Raw genomic sequence first — 15,462 nt, forward strand, 5'->3', positions numbered from 1 at the left:
CCACCACCTCCAAAACAGAGTTGTTCTGTATTTAAAGTGAATTAAGCAGAGCTGATAATAGCTTGAGAGCGCTGAAGAAGGCACATAAAAAGCAACTCACAAAGTTACTGGCAGGATCAACAGGTACATTTTTGTAATTTAGGAAAACCCTTTCATTGTTGTATTATGAAAAAAAAACAACAACTTACAACAGTCTGTGTTAATGGTATCAGATTTTCATTTGAAGCCGGAAATGCAGGAGACGACATCTTGTCCGTTCTTTACTTAACAAAAAAAAAAAGTTTTCACCTGGGCCAAGCTAGAAAAAAAAAAAAAAAAAAAAAAAAAAAAAAAAAAATTACACATACATATATTTTATTATTATTATTATTATTAACATACATACCTCATTAAAATTAGGGCACAAAATTAGCAATAAAGAAATGAAAGCCAAAAAAAGTAAGGATTCTTCCCATAATAATTTTACTATTGGAAATTGTTAAATGTCAGAAATTACATTTTTTGGAAACAGGTGCAAAGAATAATTTCTTAGTGGTAAAATCGGGATTTTGATTTGTCTATAAAATCCTTTTCTTGACATAAAGGATAAAAGTCATTACTACAAGAGTTATGCTGCTACCTTCAGATGAATAGACACTGGCCAGGGGAAAAAAAAAAAAAAAAAAAAAAAAAAAAGCAGGAATTCAGCTCAGCTAAGCCTCAGTTTTGTAACAAGCAATGAGAAACTGAGCGAGGGAACTACATTTGTGATGTACTTCAAAAAGAAAGGATTTTACTAGTAGAAACAAAAAATACAAGAACATTAAAAAAATTAAAAAAAAAAAAAAAAAGGGACTTGTCAGACAAATAAATCAATCCCACATCACTTTTCTAACTTTCTAATTTCTTAATCGTTCATCACAGGACACAGAGGAGTAAATAAACATTACTATATGGGATGTCCCAAGTAATGAATCTGTGGGTAGGGCAACACAGCAACAGGGTGAACAAGCCCCAATTTCCAAACAGAACCCCAAAGACAGCTGTAAAACCATTTTATCTGAAACTGGAGTTCAGAGGCAAAAACTTCATCCTGGTAAAATTTAATAAACTTGAAGAAAAGACCAGATAGCAGCTTTACAAACTTGAACAGAAGCTTGATGATGAATAGCCCAGGAAGCACCGACACTCCTAGAGGAGAATTTGCCACTGTGCTGTTTAACTGGTAATTGTGCGGTCATGCAATGCTGTGCCCAAACAAAATTTGCTTATTTTCCCCCCACAAATAGAGCTCTCTTTTAGTGGTATTTGATCACCACTGGGGATTGCGATTACTTACCTGTAACGTTTTTTCCAGGAGTCTTTTAGGACAGCACACTTGAGAGACCTCAGCTCCTCCCCTCTTAGGAAACACCACCTCCACCAGACTTTTAAGTCGCCCCTTCCCTTTAGCCCGTCAGTTTTTACACGAGAACCTCCGGCCAGTCTAGGGAGACATAAGAATACATAACAACATTTATATTCCTGATGCTCCACGTCCTAGTGGCAAGACAATATCTGGGTGGGTACTGGTGCTGTCCTGAAAGACTCCTGGAAAAAACGTTACCGGTAAGTAACTTCGATTTTCCCTCTTTCGTCTTTCAGGACAGCACACTTGAGAGGATAAGCGAGCACTTACCCTAGGGTGGGACTACTGCCCGCAGAACCTTTCGCCCAAAAGCCTGGTCCTGGGCAGACAATAGGTCCAGTCTGTAGTGCTTAACGAAAGTCTTAAAACTTGACCACGTTGCTGCTCTGCAGATCTGATCGGGTGTAGCACCAGCCCACTCTGCTTGTGACGTTGCCATAGCCCTAGTGGAATGAGCCAGACCAATAGCCAATCTTAGCCATCTGGCTATAGTGTGTCTAGAGGCTTTGGAACCCATCCTTGCCCCTGAAAAAGAAACAAAAAAGGAGTCGGATTTCTTAAACTGCTCCGTAACCTCCAGGTACCTTAATGCACATTTTCTGACATCTAACTTGTGGAAGACTTGCTCCTGTTTCCTCACAGGATTTGAACAAAAGGTGGGTAAACAAATTTCCTGGCTTCTATGAAACTTCGAAATCACCTTTGGAAAAAAGGCCGGATCGGTTTTAAAAATAATCCTATCAGGAAAAACTTGAAAGAAAGGTGCCCTCCTGGTCAGGGCTTGTAGCTCACTAACCCTCCTTGCAGTAGTGATGCCTACTAAGAAAACCGTCTTGAGGGTTAAAAATTTCACCGTACAAGACTCAATAGGTTCAAAAGGACCCTCTGTAAGGGCCTGTAGTACTAAGGATAAGTCCCATACCGGAAAAGGGCAAGAGCTGACTGGTCTCTGCCTTCTTAAAGCTCTAAAGAACCTGGATATCCAGGGATTCACTGCTAGCTGTTGTTCAAGGAATACACTTAAAGCCGATACCTGACTCTTAAGGGTACTGAGTGCCAATCCCTTATCTGCCCCACTCTGTAGGAACTCTGCTACTGGACTGCGAACATTAAAGGAGCTCTCTGCGCACCAGGAACTGAATTTCTTCCAGACCTTCAAATAGATTCTGCGCGTCTCCTCTTTTCTAGAATTCAGAAGAGTTGTTATCAGTCCTTCGGAAAACCCCTTACTTCTCAGCAAGTCCTCTTCAGTAGCCAGGCAGCCAGATTCCACCTCTCCACCTGAGGGCAGCAGACTGGGCCTTGATAGAGCAGATCCTCCCCGACTGGTAGAATCCAGGGTGGTTCCACCGCCAGTTTCCTTAGGACCGAGAACCATGGCCTCCTGGGCCAGTGTGGAGCTATCAGGATCAGAGTCGTGTCCTCTAACTGGAATTTTCTCAAGACCGCAGGCAACAGAACCAGAGGGGGGGGGGGGGGGGGGGGGAGGCATAGCATTTGGTAAAATGCCAGCTCTGAGACAGAGCATCCACCCCTATCGCCCCGTCCAAGCGGTTTAGGGAGAAAAATAGAGGGGCCTTCGTGTTTTCCCCTGAAGCGAAAAGGTCCACACATGGGATCCCCCACTTTTCGATAATCATCTTGTAAATGATCTGATTGAGGACCCAATCGCCTTCCTTCAACTTCCTCCGGCTGAGGAAGTCTGCTCTCTGGTTTAACTCCCCTTTCAGGTGAACCGCCGATAGTGAGAGTACCATGACCTCGGCCCAACTGAAAATTATCTCCGCCAGACCCCAAAGGGAACTGCTCCTAGTGCCCCCCTGTCAGTTCACATAAGCAACCGCTGAGGAATTGTCTGAACGGATCTGTACATGATGTCCCCGGAGATCCTGTTGGAAGGCTCTGAGAGCCAGAAAAATGGCCCTTAGTTCTCTCCAGTTTGAGGACTGTAGTGTGTCCTCGACCCCCCAGGAACCTTGTGCCAGACTCGTCCCCAGGTGTGCGCCCCAACCGGTGCCACTTGCATCCGTTGTCACAATTTTGGAGACAGGCAGAACCCACTCCAGACCCTGCGATAGGTTTGCTGCCTTTCTCCACCACCACAGGGACCTCTTCACTCGTACAGGAATGTAGACTGCCGAGTCCAAGGACTTCTGAGTGTGGTCCCAAACTTTCAGAATGAACCACTGTAAAGGGCGGAAGTGCACAACTGCCCACCTTACTGCTGGGTGGGCAGCTGTCAACAATCCCAAGGCTGACATGGCCCTTCTTATGGTGATTTGGTGATTGCCCTGCAGAACTGCCAAGGCTCTGTCTATTTTGGCAATTTTCTCTTCGGGAAGAAAAACTCTCCGTTGGATTGAGTCCAAGATGTAACCTAGGAATGTAATCCTCTGGGATGGAACCATCCCAGATGTTCCAGTATACCTCTCGCAGATCCTGGACCAGCTGCTCTGGGGAGGGAGCAAAAAGGAGCAGGTCATCCAGGTATGCGACCACCGAAATTCCCCGAAGGCGCATAAATGCCAGAACTTCCGCCAAAACTTTGGTGAATATTCAGGGCGAAGAGGAGAGCCCAAAGGGGAGGGCCTGGAACTGAAGATGCACTACTTGTTCCCCGGACCTTACCGCCAGCCTGAGGAACTTCTGACTGTCCTCTGCAATCGGAATGTGCAGATAGGTGTCCCTTAGATCTATGGACGCCATGTAGCAATTCGGAGGGAGTAGTGTTTTTACAGAGAAAATTGAATCCATCCGAAACTTCTTGTAGGAGATTGATAGGTTCAGGGGCTTTAAGTTCAGGATGAGCCTGAATTTCCCTGAAGGCTTCCGAACCACAAAGATGTGGGAGTAGCAACCCCTGCCTATTTCTCCGGATGGGACACGTGATATCACATCCTGCCGCTCTAGATCCTCCAGTGAGGCCATTAATGCCGCTGCCTTCTCCACACACTTTGGCAAGTCCGTAACCAGTCGCCTGTGGGGGGGGGGGGGGGCGGGGACTTCAATTCTAGTCTGTAACCCCTCCTTACGATCCCCAGAATAAACCGATTGGAGGTAACTGACTCCCACTGTGGAAGGCCCCCAGTCTTCCTCCCACTGGGGTTAGCCCGTCATTGGGGCTTTCGGGGCTGTTCAGGAGGGAGCGAAAAATCGCTCCCCCGCGCCCTCTGCCTTTGTTGGTCCAGACTCTTTTCTGAGACTCTGCTCTAGGAAAATTAAACTTCCTTTGCGAGCGAGTCTTCTTTCTAGGCTGTTCCCCCAACTTTTTCTTCAAGGGGAAGGCCTTCTTTTTATCGGCTGTTCGATCACGAACCGCCTCCAGATCCGGACCGAACAGCAAGTCCCCAGTGAAAGGGACCCCGCAAAGCTTTATTTTTGAAGCGTTGTCCCCCTGCCAGGTCTTTAACCAAAGGGCTCTCCTGGCTGAGTTGGCCAAGGCAGAGGATCTAGCAGACATGCGGCCCGACTCCGCCGAGGCATCAGCAATGTATGCGATTCCCTTCAAGAGCATTGGGAAGGAGGAGAGAATCGTCTCCTTAGCGGTTCCGGCTTCAATATGAGCTTTTATATGTGTTAGCCAGTGCTCCATGTTACGTGCCACCACTGTGACAGCCATGGCCGGCTTAAGGTTGCCTAAAGAGGAATCCCAGGATTTTCTAAGTAGAGAATCCATCCGTTTGTCAATGGGATCTGTTAACACCCCCATATCTTCAAACGCCAAGTCTGTCTTTCTGGATACCTGAGAGAAGGCTGCATCCAGTTTAGGTGACTTGTTCCATACAGCAGCTTCATCCTCTGAAAAAGGGAATCTGCGTTTTAATGCTCTGGAAAAGAAAGGTTTCCTTTCTGGGTCCCGCCATTCTCTTTTAATGGTATCTACTAGGACCTCATGCACCGGAAAGACCCTTTTCTTCTGCTCTCCAAGACCCACGTACATTCGGTCATGTAGAGACAGATTTTTTCTCCTCCTGGATACCTAGGGTGGTGTGGATTGCTCCCAAGAGCTCCTCCACCTCCTCCAAGGAGAGTTTGTATCGGGAGGTTCTGGAGGACTTGCCATCCACCTTCTCTCCATCTGATTCGCTTGGGGAATGTGAGGATGCACCATCCGATTCATCTTCCAAAGCCTCTCTGGAAACCCCCGGTAACTCCTCACTGACTGAGGGACCTGAAGGACCAGGTGCAAGATCTTGCTGTGCTGGCAGATGACCTGCTGGGGGCTGTATAAGCTGAAAATGTTCAATGTTTTGAAAGATTGAAAAGTGCTGGAAAGCTCTTTAACAGAAGCTGTCAGGTCAGAGCTCTGTTCCATAGAGTGTTCCTTAACTAAGTCTTCAATGCATTTCTTGCACAAGACTTTCCCCCAGGACTCTCCCAAAGTACTTCTACATGATGGGCACTTTCTTTTGGACACATGTAAGGGCTTGGTCTTTTCCGCAGGTTTGTCCTGGAATGACAAAAACAGGCGTCGGCATCAGCAACAGTCTTTTAAAACCAAAGAACCAAGTGACCAACACCAGGAGTGCACCCCCCCAGGACCAACCACCACCAGGGTCCCAGACGTGCCTCTCCTCCCCTCTGACCACTAAGAGGGGGGTTTATCCCATGGAGCTAAGTGGGAATAAGGTAAGGGAACACCACCCCAGGGTTCCACTTACCTTAGTGTGGCTGGTGCTGGCGTCACCCGGCACAGAACGGGAACCATCCGTCTCTGACATCCCTCTGGCCAGTGGAGTGGTCTGCTTCAGAATGCTCCTCTGTCTGACACTTCAGCTTTAATGGAGCTTGCACCAGCCCTTGCGCCGTTCGTTTATCCATCCCGCGTTTGCTCCATGCTGACTCTCAAGATGAGGGGAATCTGGACACCTTCGTATCGCCTTCCCCAGGCAGCGGAAAAAACGAACTCCCAGGCCTTCGCATTCCCCAAGGGAGGACAGGGAGCGCAATGCCACAGCAGGTAACCAGACTCCCCATCCGAACTGCTGTGAATGAGAGACATCTGTCTCTCCTTTCTAACGATCGTACCGGCCTCAGCCTCCCCAGCTGATATGGCCTAGGTTCCTAGCGATGTCTCCCTTCTGGAGGAAACACCAAAAACTGACAGGCTAAAGGGAAGGGGCGACTTAAAAATCTGGTGGAGGCGGTGTTTCCTAAGAGGGGAGGAGCCGAGGTCTCTCAAGTGTGCTGTCCTGAAAGAGGGAAAAAAAAAAAAAAAAAAAAAAAAAAAAAAAAAAAATCTACTTTTTGTTATAATATCCAATACACTCAATTTTTGTCACACATTTAGGCCAAAATGTACTCGGCTACATGTCTTGCATATGTTTATTGGTTTGCGCAGAAGTTTTAGCGTCTACAAACTAGAGGTCGACCGATATATCGGCCGGCCGATATATCGGCCGATATTTGGTGTTTTTTACTTAATCGGCATCGGCCGATTGTGCTGATAAAAAAGCCGATATAGCTTCAGCGCGACTTGCAAAAGACTTCTGTAATAGAAGTCAGTGTAAGTTGTCTGTGTGAAGCGACTTCTCCCCCTCTCTGGGCAGCCTGCCAAATCTGATAAAAAGAACCTGAAGGATACAATGTTTACACTTCTGAATGAACTAAATTCCGTGTGTAGAAGTTTTCAGTTTAACCATTTAAAGACTAAATCTTTTCTGACATTTGTTGCTTACAAGTAAAAATCCAGTATTTTCTGCTAGAAAATCACTTGGAACCCCCAAACATTATATATATTTTTTTTAGCAGAGACCCTAGGGAATAAAATAGCGGTTGTTGCAATATTTTATGTCACACGGTATTTGCGCAGCGTCTTTCAAATGTAATTTAAAAAAAAAAAATACACTAATAAATTTAAAAAAAAAACTAAGCAGTAAAGTTAGCCCATTTTTTTTCATCCAGAAGTTTTGATTACCTGTTTTTGTGTATTTAATATTTAAGAGAGGTTTTTTTTATATTTTTTTTATCTAAATTCTACATACAAGTGAACTGATTGGAGGTTTGTTTTGTTTAATAAATGTTTAAATGTAAAAAAATTTCCGTATCACTGAAGGTTGCTTTCACACTGGAGCGGGCATGCATTGACGGTAAAAGACTGCTAGTTTTAGCGGCTCTTTACCGTCATTTTAGCGGCGCTATTCGGCTGCTAGCAGGTCGCTTATAACCCAGCTAGCGGCCGAGGAAGGGGTTAAACGCACCCCTGAAGCGCTGCTGCCGAAACGCTTTGCAGGCGATTCGACAGCGGTGCGCATTAATTTCAATGGGCAGGAGTGGTGGTATACACCGCTCCAAAGATGCTGCTTGCAGGACTTTTTTTAATATCCTGCCAGCACATCGCCTCAGTGTGAAAGCACTCGGGCTTTCACACTGAGACTGCAGGGGAGCCGTTTGACAGGCACTTTACAGGTGCTATTTTTAGCCCAAAAGCGCCTGAAAAACGCCCCATTGTGAAAGGGGTCTAACTGTTAGATTTTATGAGATGAAGGTAAAAAAAAAAAAAAAATCGGCCTAATATATCGGCCCAAAAAAATCGGCATCACATATCGGCCATCGGCCACCGCGATTTCTAAATATCGGCATCGGCATCGGCCAGAGAAAAACCCATATCGGTCGACCTCTACTACAAACTATGGGATATTTACTGGAATTTACACAGCTTTTAGTTTATGACTGCCCATTTCTTGAGGTGCTAAATTGGCAGGACAGTATAATCCCCCCCCCCCCCAAATGACCCCTTTTTGGAAAGTAGACACCCCAAGGAATTTGCTGAGAGGTATGTTGAGCCCACTGAATGTTTCATTTTTTTTGTAAGTAATTAAAAAAAAAAAAAAAAAAAAAAAAAGTTGTGACTGAAATTATATATTGCCCACACATGGTTGGAGAGAGAAAATAAATATATATATATATATATATATATATATATATATATATATTTTTTTTTTTTTTTTTTTTTTTTATTACACCCAAAATACATTCTGCTGCTTCTCCCGAGAACGGGGATACTACATGTACGAGACTTTTTGGGAGCCTAACCGCATACAGGATCCTGAAAACCAATCACCGCCTTCAGGATTTCTAAGTGTTTAAATTGCTCATTTCACTTTCCTCACTACCCATGTCAGTTTCAGAGGCCCTAAAATGTCAAGAATCTAGGAGCCAGCTAAAAAAAAAATTTAGAAGCCAGATTTTTTATTTTTTTAACTAACAAAGCTTTATTTTTAATGACAAACCCCCTTCTCTTATGTAGCCCTGTACAGAGTACTCTGTGTGTCATGAGGTAACGCATGGCCGGATAGTCGGAGCGGACCATTAGTGACGTAAGAGGCGTCCGCAACGCTGTGTTTTGTACTTTACAAGCTCTTTTTAACCTTTTTTTTGTAAGAATCCATTTGGCTTTTGAATAAATCTATATTGTTTATACATTTTAAACTATGGGAGGCCATTTTTTTGTTCTTATATGATATTTGGAACCTTGATATGACCGTATAATTGGGAGACGGGGAAGGGGAAGTTTGGCACCATATGGAGTCCTGAGCCTGGTGTAACACCATCCAGTACCGGAACTTCCTGGAAATTGGAGATCTGTAGCTGTAAGCCCGTCCTCACCACAGGAGATCCATAAGGCTTATTATACTGCTTACTGAGGTAAGAGCTCTGGGAGCATTAAGCTATTGCGAAGTCACAGAAACAGTGTTCAGAAGAATCCCCTCCATATCTACACACACACACATACTTTTGAGAAGAATCGGTTATCACATTTGGTTATTTTGGACTTTGATCACCATTTTCATTGTTATACTTATTTCACTATTTACTCATTAACTTTATTCAGAAAGTTGCACTGATCATAATAATATATATATATATATATATATATATATATATATATATATATATATATATATATATATATATATATATATATATATATATATATATATATATATACACACATACACACACACACACACACATATACACTCTCTGTGGAGCAATCAACATCTGGATCGCTCATTAGACAACATATCACAGGCAGTAATGAGGTGCTACATTACCTTCTAACCACTTAAACACACACTGTACTCTGTACTCAAAATTTTTGTCCTATTGTTGACACAAATAAAGCTGTCTTTTGGTGGTATTTGATCACCTCTACGTTTTTTTATTTTTTGCGCTCTAAACAAAAAAAGGCCAACAATTAAAAAAAAAAAAAAAAAAAAAAAATTTACTTTCTGCTATAAAACATATCCAATTAAAAAAAAAAAAAAAAAAGTATAACATTTTTTTTTTAACTCCTTCATACACTTAGGCCAATATGTATTCTGCTACATATTTTTGGTAAAAAAAAATAAATAGCCTTTCCCACGTGGTCCTTGTTTCGAGAGAACCATGAAGCTCCACCTGCCGAACTCTTCCGTTATATCCAACTACGACATTGGATAACTTCCCTTCGACGCCTGGGCTCCTTCCCGTACCAAGTGACTGCCTTTGAGCACTCCTGCCAACATTGCCCAGGTGCTCGTGGCACCATCTCCATGATATACTCCTTACTAACTGCCGGCAACAATTCCACTACCCTTTCCTATACGCTTAAATGGGAACGCGACCTATCCCCCATAGATCTCGCGGATTGGAGTAAAGCCTGGTCCAGCATAGCAAAATGCTCCTTTAACACTGCCACGTTGGAGGCGGCCTATAAGGTCCTCCTGTGCTGGTATTGGGTTCCAGCCCGTATCGCCAAATCAAACCCATCATACAACGACAGGTGGTTTAGGGGTTGTGGTCAACGAGGAGATGAACTGCACACGTGGTGGTCCTGCCCCCGTCTTATAGGCTTCTGGTCAAGGGTCTTTGGTCTACTTTCCTCCCTATTTCATGCTCCCTTCCGCAAAGACCCCAAATTTGCATTACTCCATTGCCCGCTCCCGGGCCTCTTCTCTCATCAACAAAAACTAGCTACATACTTATTTATTGCCACCAAACGAACAATAGCGAGGGCTTGGAAAAAACCCTCTGTCTCATTTGCAGAGGTGAAGAATTCCTTGACGACCCTCATGATTCACGAAAAAATGTCCAGCATCCTCCACGACTCCCATGCAAAATTCCTTAAGGTATGGGCCCCATGGTGGTCTTACACACTCCCCAATTTAAATCCGACTAGTCTAGGTCTGTAGATCCAACTTGAACTAGCCTCCAGCCTGAGGGACCTCTTTTTCCCCCTCCCATCCCCTCTTTTTCTGGGCCTCTTGCCCGCCGCTCTGTTCTACTCTTATATCTCCTCCTCCTTCCCCCTCTGTTGTTGTACATGTGTTCTTTTTCCCCCTTTTTCTCCCTTCTTTCTTTCTTTTTTTTTTTCTTTTCTCTCTTCTTTCCTCTCTTCTCATGCTTGTTTGTCTCCCCCTACTCTGTTTTGCGGATAACTCCGCTCACTTTTGTCCGCCTTAGCCCCTGGGCCTTACGGCTTGGGCATAGCGCACTGACCGCCGGCCCTGGCTGACGGGTCAATGTCAGTTGATAACATGCACTCAAAAATGTTCATTATGTGCTTTCATGTAAACCTTTTTCTTATGTTTCTGTACATATCCCCTGCGTGGGAACTCATTATCTGAGGTTTTTCCCTTTTTATATTTCAATAAAAAAACATTGTACCGAAAAAATTAAAGTTACGTACCGGTAACGTCTTTTCCAGTAGTCTTTCAGGACAGCCACCATGAGAGATAGTCTCCTCCTCTTCCTCTAGGAAACACTGCGCCAGCCCATAAATTCTCACTTCCCCCTGCCAGACCTCAGTATATTCCGAGATTACCTCCGGTCAGCTGGGGAGACACAAGAACACATTAATATACTATCCCATATCATTATCATGCTGCGTTCTGGTCTTTTATAAGACACCCCAAAATTTCGGGTGGGTAACTAGGGCTGTCCTGAAAGACTACTGGAAAAGACGTTACCGGTACGTAACTTTAATTTTCCCCCTTCGTCTTTCAGGACAGCCACCATGAGAGGATGAACGAGCACTTACCAGTTAGGGTGGGACTACAGCTTGCAACACCTTTCGCCCAAAGGCTTGCTCACTAGCCGACACCAGGTCCACTCTGTAGTGCTTTACGAAAGTGGAATAGCTGGACCATGTTGCAGCCCTGCATATTTGCTCTGGCGTTGCTCCAGCCTTTTCTGCCTGAGAAGCTGCCATAGCTCTGGTAGAGTGTGCCCTTATACCTATTGGGATTTCTTTCCCTGCTAATGAATAGGCCTGGCCAATGGTTACTCTGAGCCATCTGGCAATAGTGCGTCGAGACGCTTTGCATCCTTTTCTGGCCCCAGAAAACAAAACAAATAAAGAGTCTGACTTTCTAAACATCTTAGTCAGTTTTAGGTACTGAAGGATACATCTCCTTACATCCAAAGAATGAAATTTTAATTCCCTTTCCCCCGAGGGGTTGGGACAAAATGAGGGTAGAACTACCTCCTGACTTCTGTGAAAACCAGAAGCAACCTTAGGTAAAAATGCTGGATCAGTCTTGAAGATGATCCGATCTGGAAAGATAACGCAAAAAGGAGGTCTAACAGATAAGGCCTCAATCTCACTGACTCTCCTGGCAGTTGTCACTGCTACCAAAAAAACTGTTAACGTAAGATCCTTTAGTAGACATCCTTCTAAAGGTTCAAAGGGGATTCCCGTCAGGCCTTGTAAAACTAAAGATAGGTCCCACTTGGGAAAGGGGGGACCCTGAACCGGTCTCTGTCTAGACAGAGCCTTAAAGAATCTGACCACCCATGGGTTGGTGGCCAGATGCTTTTCTAAATAGGCACTGAGTGCTGACACCTGACCCTTAAGTGTACTTATGGATAAACCCCTATCTGCCCCGCACTGAAGGAATGCCAACGCAGCAGTAGGACTGTGTACCGAAAAGGAGCCTTCTGCACACCATTCATTGAAACGTACCCAGACCTTTTTATAGATCTGGCGTGTTTCCTTCTTCCTGCTGTTGACGAGGGTGGAGATTAATTTCTCAGAAAAACCCCTAGCTCTTAGCATACCCTCCTCAGTAGCCAGGCCGCTAACTGCCATTGGTGTACCTGTGGACAGAGGACTGGACCCTGTGAGAGGAGATCCTCTCGAGGTGGCAGGAATAAGGGAGGTTCGACCGCTAGCTGCTTGAGTATTGAGAACCAAGCCCTCTTTGGCCAATGTGGTGCTACTAGAATCAGGGACGTGTTTTCCATCTGGAACTTCCTGAGAACTGCCGGTAATAACGCCGGGGGCGGGAAGGCATAGCAGATTCTGAAATGCCAGTTCTGGATCAATGCGTCGACCCCTCGCGCTCCCTCCCCTTTGTTTAGGGAGAAAAAACAAGGGGCTTTCGCGTTGTTTTTTGACACAAACAGATCTACTTCTGGAGGACCTCATTTTTCTGAAATGAGATTGAAAACCTCCTGGTTGAGGATCCAATCCCCCTCTCTCAGCTTGGTTCGGCTGAGGAAGTCTGCTATCACACATTCTTTTCTCCTCTCAGGAAGATTGCTGAGAGTGAGAGAGTGTGAGTTTCGGCCCAGTTCAGAATGTCTGATGCTAAGGCCAACAGGACTCCGCTTCTCGTGCCGCCCTGTTTGTTTACATAGGCCACGGCGGACGAGTTGTCCGACCGCACCTGAACATGGTGGCCCTGTAGTTCCTTTTTGAAGAACCTGAGTGCTAGCCCGATTGCCCTCAGCTCCTTCCAATTGGACGACCTTCTTAGTTCGTCGCCCTCCCAGGTGCCCTGTGCTAAAAGGGAACCCAGATGCGCCCCCCAACCTTTGCCGCTCGCGTCTGTGGTTACCACCTGAAAAACTGGGATGAACCACAGACGACCCTGCGACAAGTTTGAGATCTTCCTCCACCACCAGAGGGATCTCTTTACTTGGGGTGGAACCTGTACCAAGGTGTCCAGATCTTTCTGACTGTGATCCCACACCCTTAGAACAAAGGACTGTAAGGGACGAAAGTGCAGACCTGCCCATTGCACTGCTGGGAGGGTAGCTGTTAATAGTCCCGGGGCCGACATCAGAACTCTTATGGAGACCTGACTGCTGCACTGGAGAACAGCCACTGCCCTGTCCAGTTTTTGTACTTTTTCTGCTGGAAGAAAACACTCTCAGTAGCGTTGAGTCCAACAGATAGCCTAAGTACGTGATGCGCTGAGAGGGAATCAAATTGGATTTCTCCAAGTTCATTAGCCACCCTAGACCTGTAAGAACCCTTTTTGTTAGTTCTAGATCTCTGACTAACTGCAGTGGACACGCTGCAAATAGGAGCAGGTCGTCCAGATATGCTATCACTGATATTCCCTGGAGCCGAAGAAAGGCCATCACCTCCGCCAAGACCTTGGTGAAAATGCGGGGCGAGGAGGATAGCCCGAAAGGCAGCGCCTGAAACTGTAGATGTACCGTTGTTCCACCTACGTCTACTGCTAGCCGAAGAAACCTCTGCGAGGCTTCTATTATAGGAACGTGTAGATACGCGTCCCTTAGGTCCAGCGATACCATAAAGCAGTTGTGGGGCAACAGGGCTCTGACTGTGAAAATTGTCTCCATACGGAATTTCCTGTATGTCACTGACCTGTTCAGGGACTTTAAATTCAGAATTAGTCTGAACTTCCCTGTGGGTTTCCTTACTACGAAGACGTGTGAATAGAAACCCTCGCCCTCCTCGGCCCTTGGGACTCTGAGAACCACATTTTGATCTACCAGATCTCTTAGTGCTTCCAACAGAGCCTCGGCTTTTGCCGTACACCTGGGTAGGTGCGTGACAAGAAATCTCCGTGGAGGAGGATTGGTGAATTCGATACGTTACCCCCTTCTTATAACCCCTAGGATAAAGCGATTGGGGGATATTGCCTCCCACTGTGGGAGGAAGGCCCCCAGTCTTCCCCCCACCGTGGTTGGGGAGTCATTGGCTTTTACGGGGCTGTTCAGGAGGGCGAAAAATCGCCCCTCCCCTGCCCTTGCCTTTTTGACCCCAAAATTTCTTTTGCCCTTCTGGCTTTGGAGTTTCTTTACGTTTTTGCGGACGAAACCCCTTCTTTGTTTGTGTAGGGGTTTTCCGCTTAACTGGAAAGGATTTCTGTCTGCTGTGCGGTCCAAGACGGTCTCTAACCCTGGGCCGAAGAGAAGGTCTCCCGTCAACGGTATCCCGCACAACTTGACTTTAGAGGCGCTATCGCCCGGCCAAGTTTTTAGCCAGAGAGCTCTCCTGGCCGAATTGGCCAGAGCCGCTGATCTGGCCGACATACAAACTGATTCTGCCGAGGCATCAGCTATGTAGGCAATACCTCGCAGAATCGTAGGGAAAGAAGATAGAATGGTCTCTTTTGCCGTTCCAGCTTCAATATGCTCTTGGATCTTCGAGAGCCAGTGCTCCAGATTGCGAGCCACTACTGTGACAGCCAACTCAGGTTTTAAGTTACCAACTGTTGAATCCCAAGTCTTTTTAAAGGAGAGTCTATTCTCTTATCCATGACATCCACCAGGGCCCCCATGTCCTCAAATGCCAGGTCTGTGTGCCTGGAAACCTGGGGGAAAGCGGCATCTAACTTGGGATTTTTATTCCAGATAGATGCAGGATCATCCGAGAACGGAAATCTCCTTTTTAAGGATCTAGAAAAAAAGGGTTTCCTTTCGGGATCTTGCCACTCCTTTTTAATAGTTTCAACCAGTACCTCGTGAACTGGAAAAACTTTTCTCCTTTGTTCCCCCAAGCCCCTGTACATTTGGTCATGAAGGGTCAGGGGCTTCCTGTCCTCCTGAATACCGAGGGTTGTATAAATAGCCCCTAAGAGGTCCTCTACCTCTTCCAGGGATAATTTATATCTGGAGGATTTCCTGGATTCCCCGTCCTGGTCCTCCCCCTCTGAACCCTCCTGGGAATCGGAGGAGGAACTGTCTGGCTGTCTTTGTTCCACTCCGGAAGGCCCTGGAGCTTCCTCTGCCCTAACTGAAGTTGCAGGTTGGGCAGGAGCAGAGCCCTGCGCCTGAGGCGGGGTTGTATCCTGGGGAGCTGGACTAATGGGAGGCTGAACCCTTTCAAATAA

General features: G+C 45.8%; 1 protein-coding gene across 2 annotated transcripts in view; it reads right to left on the bottom strand.

Annotated features, from left to right (window-relative positions):
• Positions 1-15,462, bottom strand: part of SPAG5 (sperm associated antigen 5) — a 184,872-nt gene that overhangs the window by 157,527 nt on the left and 11,883 nt on the right. For both annotated transcript variants that reach the window (XM_073616771.1, XM_073616770.1), the window contains exon 2: positions 189-298. In XM_073616771.1, coding sequence (XP_073472872.1) covers positions 189-248 — 60 coding nt within the window. In that variant the 5' untranslated portion in view covers positions 249-298. The remainder of the gene's footprint in view (positions 1-188; positions 299-15,462) is intronic.

The sequence above is a fragment of the Aquarana catesbeiana genome, linkage group LG02 (genome assembly GCF_042186555.1).
Source record: "Aquarana catesbeiana isolate 2022-GZ linkage group LG02, ASM4218655v1, whole genome shotgun sequence".
Taxonomy (NCBI): domain Eukaryota; kingdom Metazoa; phylum Chordata; class Amphibia; order Anura; family Ranidae; genus Aquarana; species Aquarana catesbeiana.